Source organism: Ochlerotatus camptorhynchus, unplaced genomic scaffold (assembly GCF_037179485.1).
Source record: "Ochlerotatus camptorhynchus isolate MF236.1 unplaced genomic scaffold, CSIRO-AGI_Acam_v1.1 ptg000191l, whole genome shotgun sequence".
NCBI lineage: Eukaryota > Metazoa > Arthropoda > Insecta > Diptera > Culicidae > Ochlerotatus > Ochlerotatus camptorhynchus.
Window position 1 is genome coordinate 2,860,371 of NW_027040681.1, and position 12,810 is coordinate 2,873,180.

The following is a 12,810-nucleotide window of genomic DNA, read 5'->3' on the forward strand; positions in this document are numbered from 1 at the left end:
GACCTCAGATTGGTTTGCTAAAAAAATATGTTATTGCAAAGACTCAAATAAATGCAAGGCATAATTGAAAAAAAAAAATACAGGCTTGAATTGACATCCAAACGATTGCTTTGAGGATAAAACTATATGCCATATGGTTCAATTTGCTACTTTTTTTTTGTAATAAACATTTTTCTGTAGGAAAAAATACAATCAATAGTATCAACCGGTGGAAACTTACGATTTTAAATTGGATCACTACTTGACTAGCCTATTCGTCCCAAGTAAATTGATTAACTTACCCCATTCTAGGCAAAATTCTAGTATTACACTATGTTTGTTTTGCTTCGCTATGAAAGTTTGAGAGATAAAATTAGGGGTTGGGTTGGGATTTTCCTATCTTTCGAGGGGTGCATCGATTAGCTTGGGAAAGAGGATAGTATCAGAGCTGAGCCAAACAGTTAAGCACGTTTCTTCGGGACTTTCTAGTCTTAGAGTTACCTCTATGATAGTATTCTACACCGGAAATAGATTGGAAACGTACATGATTTTCATCCATTCTCAAAATTAGTCATAGGGGAAATTAATGTAATGTCGGCCTAAATGCACATAATTTTGGCCCATACATAAATTCAGCAATCAACTAAATTTTCAATAGTGACAAAAAATATCCATAAATACCGTTCCAATGACGCGTTCATCTAGATAAAATTGATAAATAGCAGATGTTTAGCGATGGGCCCAATATTAGATCCATAGGCCAACATTAGAGCCATTTTCCCTATATGTCTGATTTCAAATGTTTGCAGCCCAAGGGCCTGAATAAAATAGTAGAAACAAATTTTCATTATTTAAGTAGCGTAGTAGTTATGGTAGTTATTGAAAAATATTTAATAAAATCATGGAATGAAATTTGGTATGCGCTACAAACATCTACTACTAGCTTTGAGCAAAGGTACCGCTCAACCCCAGGGGAGCCACAGACCACTGATACAGATGTATGATGCTACAAAATGATTACTGCCATATAGCTCCGTGCTCCACCAGTCAGATAACTGACCTTAGCTTACCATGAACACCATAGTGGTAATGCTCTATTCGTCAACGGAACTATGCCATCTGAGCGAAGCATTTTTAGTCCACTGGTGCTAGCGCCCAATCGTGGATGACGAATCACCTTGAAAAGGTAAACTTACGCTAAGCAGAATCTAATGTCTCACCGGAACTGTACCAGCATGTGGCTACCAACCTAGGGGAACAGTTTTACCCAAAACTCAGCGTAAAATGATTGCAGTCATACCAAATTACTCGTTCAACTTCAATTTAAGGGATGAACTAGCCATATGGCTAAAAAAACAATGTATTACTGGTAGCGTGGGAAAAGTTAGCTTATCGACACCAGAAGAAAGAAAATTATTTCCTACAATTGAATAATTTAATCAAGAAACAGCACAGATCCATTCGATGCTAAATTACACTATTTCTGAAGATGAGGTGGTAGGGGATGGTGATCCCATACCAACTCATCAACACAACCCAAAATGTACATGATGTATGCATATTAGGCTTGGAAATATAAATTTCATTGAAACTCACTCGAATTTTTGAGTGTTTTTGTACTTTGTGATGATTTTCTTAGGGTGGCCAAACTGTCCCACTTACCCCTACTTACTTGTTCGCGTGAATCGGGAAAGCTATTGCCTATAATATCTTTCTATTTTCGGTATGTTCAAAGGCTACCTACTTTGTAACTCTATTTGAAGTTAAAGGTTTAGAGAGTACAGATAGATGAAAAACTGGAACACATTCAAACGTTCCTTATTTGGTATCTTTTCTAATGCTTTGAAATAAAAAAATGGGTAACATAATGCCCTTACCTAGAGATAAACTGCCAGATCCGTAAAGTTGCTTTGACACATTCCTTACGGCGTAGTCCAACTGGTGTTTAGAAACATTTGCTCCTAGCATCTTGGCGTGATTTTTTACATCCTTTTTCGGTACGCCAGACTTGAGTAGCTTTTGGATGATATCTACTTGCTCTACCGAAAGCTGCGGGCGTGCCAGGTTTTCCGGTGGAGCGTTTATGCAGCTGTGTTCCCCTTTGGCACAAACCGTAGATTCCGCATCTCTGTATGGAGTGAATATCAACACTTTCCTCTCGCACTGCGGCCGTGATCTGTATTTAATGCGTGAGCAACGATAGTACCGCATATCGCCCTTTTCGGGATTATTTTCTGCACGATAAGCGAAACCGAACTCGAAGTTTTTGACGAATGATTTTGCATCTCTAAATGAGCATGTTTTCACCGGAACATAACCAACAAATGCGCTAATCTGTGGATAGAAAATGTCAGTCTTTAATGGATCATAAGGTATGATATGTTAGTAGATATAGTCAGTTGACATACTTTCTCGCCATAACAAGAAACAAAATCTTTGTGATGCATTAGATATTTGCCTTTCATTAGTTTCAAATAACCGTAATAAAAAGCATTTCTTTTCATCTTCTAGGTGAATGTTTAAGCACAGACAAACAGACGTAACTCTTTGAAAAACTTGTTCTTGAAAACATAGTATCTCAAAACATATAACCTCAGTAACGACATCTATCTGGCTTCTCGCGGAAAACAAGCTTGCTCGCTAATTCGTAAACAATATTGCATAAAATTTCTATAGAATATATAGAAACGTCAAAGTGATCCGATGCCAGCGCTGCTGCGAGTAGTTCGCGGAACTGATAATATTCAAATCAACCGTTAAATGCATGAACGAAGATACACAATGAAGAGTTACGTCTGTTTGTCTGTGGTTTAAGGGTCTTGCCCCACCTTACTCTACTAACACAGCGCAGTGCAGTGCATAGTGGACGTACTTTTGCGTGGTTTCTAACTCTGTTCACTCAGTCACATTCTAATATGTTTCAAAATCATATTATTAAATGTTACTATTGCAAACAGTACTTCCCATGGTCCCATGGTTTTAAATATATATTGCTAAAATCGAGAGTTTACCGAGTGTGCAAGTATTAGCAACTGGCGCAAAATATGGTATCAGTATGGTATCCACGCAATGATTGCAACGTCGATCTTTGTTTCTGTTGTAGACTGTCACAACAGTTGCTGTGCAGTGTCGCAATGATTAAGGTTTATTGGGGTTACCTCCATTACTGTTGGCCGGCCATCGCCTTTTTGTATGCTAGGCATTAGAATCCTCCCGTCATATGATCGTTCCTCGTCTGGTGACCGAAACCCATGCACTTGAAGCATCGCTCCTGTTGCTTCGTAGCCCGAGGAGTGGCTTTCAGCGAGCACACTGACCACCCAACCTTTACCTTATCCGTCTCCAACAGCTTATTCGCTGCTACTGACGAAAGCCGTATCACCGCCGTTTGCATGCCGCCGCACGCCTCTCTTATCCTGATTGAAATCAGGACATCTCCCAAATCGCAGTGCACGCTTAACGCATTTCTTATCTCCTCTTCTGTAGTGGTCTTGTCCAGATCTCTGCACTCGACCACTGTCTCATGGGATAAAGCTCTTACGTTCGCCCCTTCACCAAGAGACTTTTCGACGAGCTCCTTGAAGGCTGAGCTCTTGATAAATAAAACACGGTGGCCAAAACCCGCACCAGGAAGCTGTACCGACGAGACTTACATCAAGGCGGACACAAAGGAGTTGCCGGGGTAGGAGTCTCACGGAGGCGAGACGCTGTTTTGGCCGGATTTGGCATCCTGCCAGTACGCGCGACCGGAGTTAGACTGGTACAGAGACAACAATGTTAGTTTTGTACCAAAAGACGTCAACCTACCGAACTCGTCGGAACTTCGCCCGATTGAGAAGTTTTGGGCCATCATGAAGTCCAGACTTCATTAAACACCTAAGGTGTTGGAGAACGAGTTGGCTTTGTAGATTGATTGATTTGCAAATATGTATTGTAATCTAATTTTTCTATCTAACGTTTTGTTGGAGAGGGTAAGGTGGCGATTATTTTTCGAAAAGAGGGGCATGGAACAAAAAAGGTAGAATTAATATAATATAATAAGACGAATAAATCTCATGCAAATGAAAATCGTCCGACTGTAACCAACAGGTGATCGATACTGAATTCCTCTATTCTCATTCTACGGATTGAGACATTTTTAACTTGATTGAATGCAATTCGCTATTGCATTTGGGACAATCCCTTCCCGCGTATGACCTTAACAGTTCATATCTTATCGATATGTATTTACTTTAACTTTGTAGAAATATAAACATTTAAAATTCCCGTGTGCCTACCATTCGCATCAGTCGTGGTCATGGAATGGTATTATTTTTCTCATGTAGATAAGAACCAAACACAACAACTTCAATGTAACGGTGCCGGTGATGTAATGGTAAGCGTGATTGCCTCTCAACCCAAAAGGCCTGGGTTCAATCCCACTTGGCCCCGCCGGGATTTTCTGAGGCACGCATTCCTCGGAAGGGCAGTAAAGCCGTTGGTCCCCGGTCCATGAGTCGTGTGGGACCTGCCTCACTGGCGTCATTAGCATTGGTACGGAAAACAAGATCGACGGAAAATAAATCAAGAAAAAAAAACAAATTCAATGTGTAGTTTGCGTTGTCGAAAAGCCTATTCCTTCTGCAGTTTTTCTTTTTCCTAAACAACAGCTTGTAAAATGCGCGACTATGCAGTTATAAGTCCTCACGAAAAATATCGTCTAAATTGTCTAAAAGACCGTTAATCCCGCCGCAATTTGATGTATCATGACAATAAAAAGAATGCGTATTAGCACGTGGATTATGACTGATTAGCTATCGGTTTCCGACTGGGTTTGAACGAAACCATATAAAACATCGTTTGGCTAGGAAGATAAATTCATAAATTAGTTAGATTCGAACCGAACAGGCGCAAATAATGAAACTCATCACCATAGTATCGTCCATCGCTGTAGTCCTGTGCATGGGACAACTGACGACAGCACAAATTGTCTCACCCGGAACATGTCCAGTGCATCCCGTCCATCAGAACTTTGACGTTCCGCGATATTTGGGGCTTTGGTACGAATATCGCCGCTACGAACAGCAGTTCCAGCTTGGCGGAGAATGTGTAACGGCACAGTATTCGGTGAACGAGGACGGCAGCGTTCGTGTGTTCAACAGTATGATGGTTCCACCCAGTCAGGAGCGGGTCTCCGATATTGGACGCGCTGTTGTTGCCTTCCCGGACGAGAACCCACTGCAAGCGAAGCTTAACGTTACCTTTGACAGTGGTAAGTACGGTTGAAGATCATACTCTTGAAACAACTAGATGAGTATGTATGGGTTTGAAATTGCAGCCCCGGCGGAAATCACGGCAAACTACTGGGTGCTGGATACCGACTATGACAACTTTGCCGTCGTCTGGGGTTGCTTCCAGATCGGAAGCACTTTGCGAGCCGAGAATGCATGGATTCTGTCACGTGAGCCAAAGCTTAATGAGGACGTTACGCGACGAGTTCAGGAATCGATCGAGAAGTACCTGGACGAAGAGCAACTACGAAGGACAATTCAGGATGATGAATTGTGAGTATTAGGATGGTACAGTTTATGCTAGCAAAGGAACATAAGTGTTGACTTAACGATTTGTATATTCGCAGTTGCTGCTCGATCGAACCGGAAGTGGAAACCCATCCAACCTGCGGAAATCAGGTTATGAGCCGACGTCGCGTGTAATGAACGTCGTTTTTTTAGTGTTGTTGATATCGGTAAATGTCAATATACAAAATTATTTATTGAGTTAATTATATAGTTAACTTAATTTGTTCGCAATGAAAATAAAATCAGAGGATTAACAACACATTTAAAGCAAGCGTTTTGAGAACACTCTTTTCATTCTCATGCATACGGGTTTGTTACATGATTAATACCATGCATTTTACACACTGGGAGTTAAGTCGAAGCAAAACCATGCTGGAGGTGGCTGGGTTCGATTCCCGGTTCGGTCTAGGAATTTTTCGGGTTGGAAATTTTCTCGACTTCCCTGGGCATAGAGTATGATTGTACTTGCCACACAATTATACTAATGCAAAAATGGTACAGGCATCGAAAACTCTCAATTAATAACTGTGGAAGTGCATCTAGAACACTAAGTTGAGAGCACGCAAAAAGCTAATATGCCATACGCAATAAGCTTGAAAAGCGAGGAAGAAGAATAAGAGTTAAGTCGAAATCGTTGTTAGTCATTTCTCATTTCGTTCCAAATAAATTGCAATTATGTACCTGTGTTTGCTAACCATTCAAATCATCGTATCACATAGGCAGTGATGTCTTCAATTTGAACTATAGTGATTTGAAATTCTGTGGAGCCATTTATTATTAGCAGACATTTAATTTTGTTTCATGTTTGAGCTGTCGATCGGCATGCTTAGGTGTTTGTATGCACCAGTTCTTTATAGAGATGAGTGATCCGCTCCCGAGCTGTTCTAAAGACCTGATTCACTAAAGTGAGCTGATGACCCACAGTTCATTTTTAGGAACCGCAGCTCATCAGCTCACTGATATCACATATCACATCTAAACCATTCAATCCGTCACTTATTTTCAAAAAAGGACTCATTACTCCGCTTACACATTGCACAGCCACCGTGTAAATCAAGTTGCCCGCGTAACATGTGCCTACTGATCGATAGCATCAACGGTAAAAGCAAACATCCAAGCGGCTGTATGGGAAAGAGAGACATATTAAGCTGAACAATGCATTAGGTCCTAAGTGACATTGATCGATTCTCTTCGTCGACATTCTTTTTCGTTAACAACTTGAGGACATAACCGTTTCTTGTTGCGTTTGTCGTATTAGATGCTAGATAAAAGCTTCTTTTATCGATATGTGTGCTGACAATACCTGGGAATGTCTTTACATGGCCGTGGGGCTACAAAGAGAAAGTCAACGAACTGAATCTGTCAATGTTACTTAGGCCCTAATGGTGTTGGCACATTTTGCGCGCATTTTGGAAGTAGAGCTTCGGATTTATTAATTTAGACTACTTTTATAATTTATATATAATTTTGGTGAAGGGTATTCAAAACCACTTATTTCTTTTACGATTTAGAATTTGTGTCAGAATTTCTATAATTTTAATGTGAGCTAAAGAGCTGCTCAGAAGAATCGACTTCCCTTTAGTGAGCTGGACGGGTCTATTCCGCTCAGACAGATGTGCTGTTTTGTCAACCTCTAGTTCCTTTTAGTGGTTGGCAAAATCGGGTCATTACTGTTTGTTTATAGTACAACAATATTGTATTTTAAGATGTGTACATTTAATTGATTAAAACTGCTACTTTCGGTATTCTTTAGAACAATATTCAAACCCTAATAAAAATGTTATTGTTCATTTGCTTAACGACGTGTTCGGGGTATCATCCAAACAATTTATGTAATAATTCAATCATTTGGGTTATCGTTCGTTTATGGAAATTTTTTATTAGGGAATGCATTTTGACTATGAGTCACCAATTTTTATGAAATGTATACAAATTATCATACAAACAAACGAATTCGAAGTGTTGGCAATAAATCAGCTTCGTTTACTATTCAGTATAACTATTTTCAATGAACAACCTCAGTTTAAGCATAATAGGAATACACATGAGGTGAACAAAGGAACCATATGGCTATAATGGGTGTCCTGAATAAGCCTAATTATCTTTATTATAAGTCAGTTTCATCCATCAATCCTTCACATTTGATAAGTTTATCTCAATAATGAGACTTTAAATTTCAGTAATTGGTCTAATATATGTAGTCTTATGAATTCACGCAAATGATTTAACCAAACATAACCATATTTCCGGATGACAAACTATAGCCATATTTGGTACATCTACCCTAAATGATTAGCCAACTCTGAAAGCATTCTGTTGCCGAACGTTCAAGATGCCGAAAATATGCATATCATCAATAGCGTCCACAACGAACTGTCACGCAATCTGCCCCACCAAATCACATCATGTGGTGCACCGCCTTATCATTAAAAATGATTCAAAATTTATCTTCCACGGTTCGATGCTGCTTCTATAAAAAGAATATCATCTTTCAATTACCTTTGCATTACATCTCCACCATCAGTCAGTTTATGTGTCTTCTCTCCAGGATGGATCGTTTGAAAGTGCTCCGAATCATCAGTCTAGCCACCATTTTGATGGTGACCGTCTCTGCAGATATCTACTACGATAGGCCCTGCCGGACGAATGTAGAAGTCGTAGAGGGCTTCTGTTTGGATCGATACCTGGGCAGGTGGTTCGAAATGCAGCGCTACGAGCAGGATTTTCAAACCAACTACGACTGCGTTCAGGCCCAGTATGGCTTGATAGACGAATCAACGGTGTCCGTCACGAATTCGGCTTACAATCTGCATAACGATACCACAGTGGTTGCAATCGGCAGCGCCAAGTTGTCGTTCCCGGAGAATGAAATCCTACAGGCGAAGCTGAATGTGTCGTTCTTCGGTGCTCGTAAGTTGAAGAAGTGTCAGTTCTATTCCGTCGAGGATTATTGAGAATTATGTAACATTTCAGCCAACGATCGTTCCAACTACTGGGTAGTTGATACGGATTACGAAAACTACTCGATAGTGTGGTCGTGCGAACTGATGCCGGAAGACACCTCACGGGAGAGCTATTGGCTGCTGTCGAGAACTCGGCAGTTTACCGATGATCAACAAATCAACGAAAAAGTTAACTATCTCATCAGAAAATATATCGACCGGGGACAGGTTAGAATAACGAATCAATTGGATGAGCGGTGTCCTGATTTCTGAGTGGAAAATAAAGTTTATTCGGTGAGAAGCCATGTGCCACGCTTATAATCTTTCATTCTGAGCCCGTTAGCTAGGCAACACGCGTACCTTAAGCACTGGGCGCTCCTCTCAAGAGCTCACCCATCCGGTCAACAGTGCACACGGCAAGAAAAAAATACTCAAAATTAAGTTAAAAAAAACTCAACGTTGGGTTCTATCATTTGAGGTCCGCCGTTGAGTAAATCAGAAAAGCGGCGTTGGTTAAAATTTACTCAACTATTGAGTAAAAATAAATAAACTCAAATATAAGTTTATTTTAATTGAGGTTGCTCTTATGCGACTTTAACCATTTCATTTTCACAAGCGTTGATAAACGAGTGGTCAACACACGGGCCCTGTAATCTCAACGTCCATGGTTCGGTTCCAGTCTGCTCCGTTTTATTAGTTTTTTGTCAACTTCAGGATTACTCAAAATTGAGTTTTCTTATTTAACTTAATTTTACCTAGCCCCACGGAAGCCACGTGATGAGTGAAAGGAACTCAATTTTGGGTACTTTTTTCTTACCGTGCATGCAGTGGTTCTCAACATTTTTAAGTGGCGTACCCGTTGGTAAAGAACCATCCAAATGTTTAAGGTAGATTGATCACACACGGCAGAACTTTTCCTTCGTTGTGTGATAAATGAAGAAAATAAACCACGACCGATAATATGGCCATCCTGCCATGGCGGAGGCATACGAACTATTGCTTTTATTGATTGTGGATAGGGATGTATTGTAGACAGAAGACGGTACATTTATTCCAGCACCTGCTTGTTGTTGTAGCTAGTAAGTGCACAAGTGGACGTTAGCACAAATATCAATTTTTAAAGAACAATCCGTAAAAAATAACCATAGAGGTGCAATGAAATGTATTGTAACCATACAATAGAATTTATTGTATTCACAAAAAATCGTACTGTCTACAACAATAAAATAACCATAGAATTTATTATTTCCACAAGAGAATCTATGGGGAATGGGGAAATCTACAATAGAACACGGGGGTTGTTATGTATCTTAATCATACGAAAAATCACTTTTTCCCGAACAAACTTGAACCATTTACCGTTAATTGTAATGTTGTTCTATTATTAAAAATCCTTACAATATGGGACGTATTGTACATCTATTATAATAACAATATGTTAAAATCTCTTGTGCAATATACGTACAATTAGATAGATTGTTGACAAAAGATTTCATTGCAACTGTATTTTATTTTATGGTAATTGTATGGTTATTTTTTACTGGAGGGTTATCCCAAAGAACGGGATGATTGAGAAAGGTGTAGACAGGACAACAGCAACGATCATCAATGATAGTGAAATATAATATTGTTCGTGCAAGCGACGATTACCGCCTTTACCCTAAGCAAAACATAGTTATTAAACCAGTCCATAGATGTCACCACTTATCCATCTTTAATTGTCACTGTTCTTATTTATCTACTGCAATGTGCTGATCTTGTATGTAACAACAAACAATAAATCTATATAGTTTAATGCCTCCATTGCAGCAGGATGGCCAATAAATCTGTCTCTTTAAATTAATTATCACACAACGTAGAAAATCGGGTCCTACCGTGCGCGATCAAATATATTTATTTTATATTAAGATAGGGGTTACTCAAAATAACTAGGATAGGCAAATTTTTGGTCAACTTTGGAGTGTTGTAACTTCGTCAAATATTATCCGATTTTAAATATTCCAAGAGCATTTGACTGGAAAACTAATATTGTTCTACGGTGTAGCCACGAAAATAATCCTGGTCACCGGATACCGGAGATATTCCGGGTTTTCGGAGGTTTTGTCTAACTTGCTCAATTTTTGGTGAAATTTTATATATGATGCTGGTTAAATATATATATTTTTAGTAAATACAACGAAAAAAGAAGTATTTCTAAAGCGAATCATATGCCAAGAACTTAAATCGGCTTATAATCAACCGAGATATGGCCATTTCCCTGGAATCGGTTCTGGTGAAGGGTTCTGAATGCGGGCAGATCATTTAATCACTCAAAACATGCCGTGCGACAGCTCTTTCTTCATGGTTTCTCGTCAATAGACTTTCGATAAGCATCATTGACCACATTGGCCACTCTCGGAACATCCAGTATGCCCCCGGGGGAACCTGGAGCAGGGGACAATTGCATTTTTGCACCAAAACATGCCGTGTGACAGCTCATTCTTCATGGTTTTTCAAGAATAGGCTTTCCATAAACTTCAAATGAATCATTGACCACATTGGCCGCTCTTGGAATCACGGGATACCCCCGAGAGATCCTGTGGTAGGGGGAAATTGCGTTTTGACTCAAAAACATGCCGTGCGACAGCTCTTTCTTCATGGATTTTCATGGCCACATTGGCCGCTCTCGGAACCACTGGGATGCCCCGATAGAACCTGTAGCAGGGGACAATTTCGTTTTAACTCAAAAACGTGCCGTGTGACAGCTCTTTCTTCATGGATTTTCATGAATATGCTTTCTATAGAATTTAAGTGGATCATTGACCACATTGACTTTTCCTAGGATGACCACATTGACTGGAATGCTCTGGGGGGGAAACTGTAGTGCGGAACACGACGAGGACTTTACACACCTGCCATGGCCAGCACAGTCGCCGGATTTAAATATAATTGAGCTCGTTTTAAGCTCGTATTCGATTTTTTCCTCCTCCATCGTCGTTGAAAACGCTTGAACATCTTTTGATCCAAGAATGGTACAACATTCCACTAGAAGCCATCCAAAAACTTTATAAATCAATTCCCAGACAAATCCAAGCTGTTATTTAAGCAAATGGTGGTCTAACATCATATAAGACGGTTCCATTATAACATTTTCCTACAATTTTAAATTGCATTCTTAAATTATAAATAATAATTCATTAATAATACAAAGCTTTGCAAATAGCAAATAGCTTTGGAACCCAGATTAAAAGCGCAACATTTCAAATAAGAATGTTTTATTCGTACTGTCACTATTGTTTATTTGAAATGCAGGAAATGGCACTAACTGATGATCACTAGCGAGCACAAAAGTGCTGGCGAACATCTCCATAGCTGACGTCGACAGTCATTTTGTTCATTAAAGAGTTGTTGTTGCTACACCTGACATTAATACAAGAGAGAGACTTTTATTGGTCTACAACCAGAGTTTAAAGAATAATCTCCCTATCCACTGCTAATAGTCAATGGTCCATTTCAAGACTTCAGATGGTTCGAGCTGTCGAACGGCATTGTGAAGTGAAGATACAATTTTCTTTTTACATGTTATCCTGGGGCATCTGCTGGTTCCAGAATGAGCTCCCCAATGGCATTGTTTTGTGTAAAAATGTGATTGCATCCTACTACAAGTTCCCCCCAGGGCATTCCAGTGACTCTGGAAAGGTCAATGTGGTCAATGATCCACTTCAATTCTATAGAAAGCATATTCATGAAAATCCATGAAGAAAGAGCTGTCGCACGGCATGTTTTTGAGTAAAATAGCAATTACCCCCTATTACAGGTTCCCCCGGGGCTATACCGGAGGTCCCGAGAGCCGCCAATGCATCACTTTAAGTCTACAGAAAGAATATTCATGAAAAAGCTTGCAGAAAGAGCTGTCGCACGGCATGCATTGGTGTAAAAACGCAATTGACCGCTGCTACAGGATCCCTCGGGGGTATCCCGTTATTCCAAGAGCAGCCAATGTGGTCAATGATTCATTTGAAGTTTATGGAAAGCCTATTCTTAAAAAAAAAACCATGAAGAATGAGCTGTCGCACGGTATGTTTTGGTGTAAAAACGCAATTGTCCCCTGCTCCAAGTTCCCCCGGGGATGGGAAAGATGGGAAAGATGAAGAAAGAGCTGTCGCACGGCATGTTCTGAGTGATTAAATGATCTGTCCGCATTCAGAACCCTTCACCAGAACCGATTCCAGGGAAATGGCCATATCTCGGTTGATTATAAGCCGATTTAAGTTCTTGGCATATGATTCGCTTTAGAAATAGTTCTTCTTTCGTTGTATTTACTCAAAATATATATATTTAACCAGCATCAT

The 12,810-nt window shown here is 39.9% G+C and overlaps 1 protein-coding gene across 1 annotated transcript in view; it reads left to right on the forward strand.

Moving 5' to 3' along the window:
* The window catches only part of LOC135702319 (uncharacterized), an 85,316-nt gene that overhangs the window by 28,893 nt on the left and 43,613 nt on the right, over window positions 1-12,810 (forward strand). Inside the window, exons 6-10 of the mRNA XM_065223347.1 lie at window positions 4,895-5,230; window positions 5,297-5,522; window positions 5,597-5,668; window positions 8,062-8,447; window positions 8,511-8,749. Of these exons, the coding sequence (XP_065079419.1) occupies window positions 4,895-5,230; window positions 5,297-5,522; window positions 5,597-5,668; window positions 8,062-8,447; window positions 8,511-8,749 (1,259 nt within the window). The remainder of the gene's footprint in view (window positions 1-4,894; window positions 5,231-5,296; window positions 5,523-5,596; window positions 5,669-8,061; window positions 8,448-8,510; window positions 8,750-12,810) is intronic.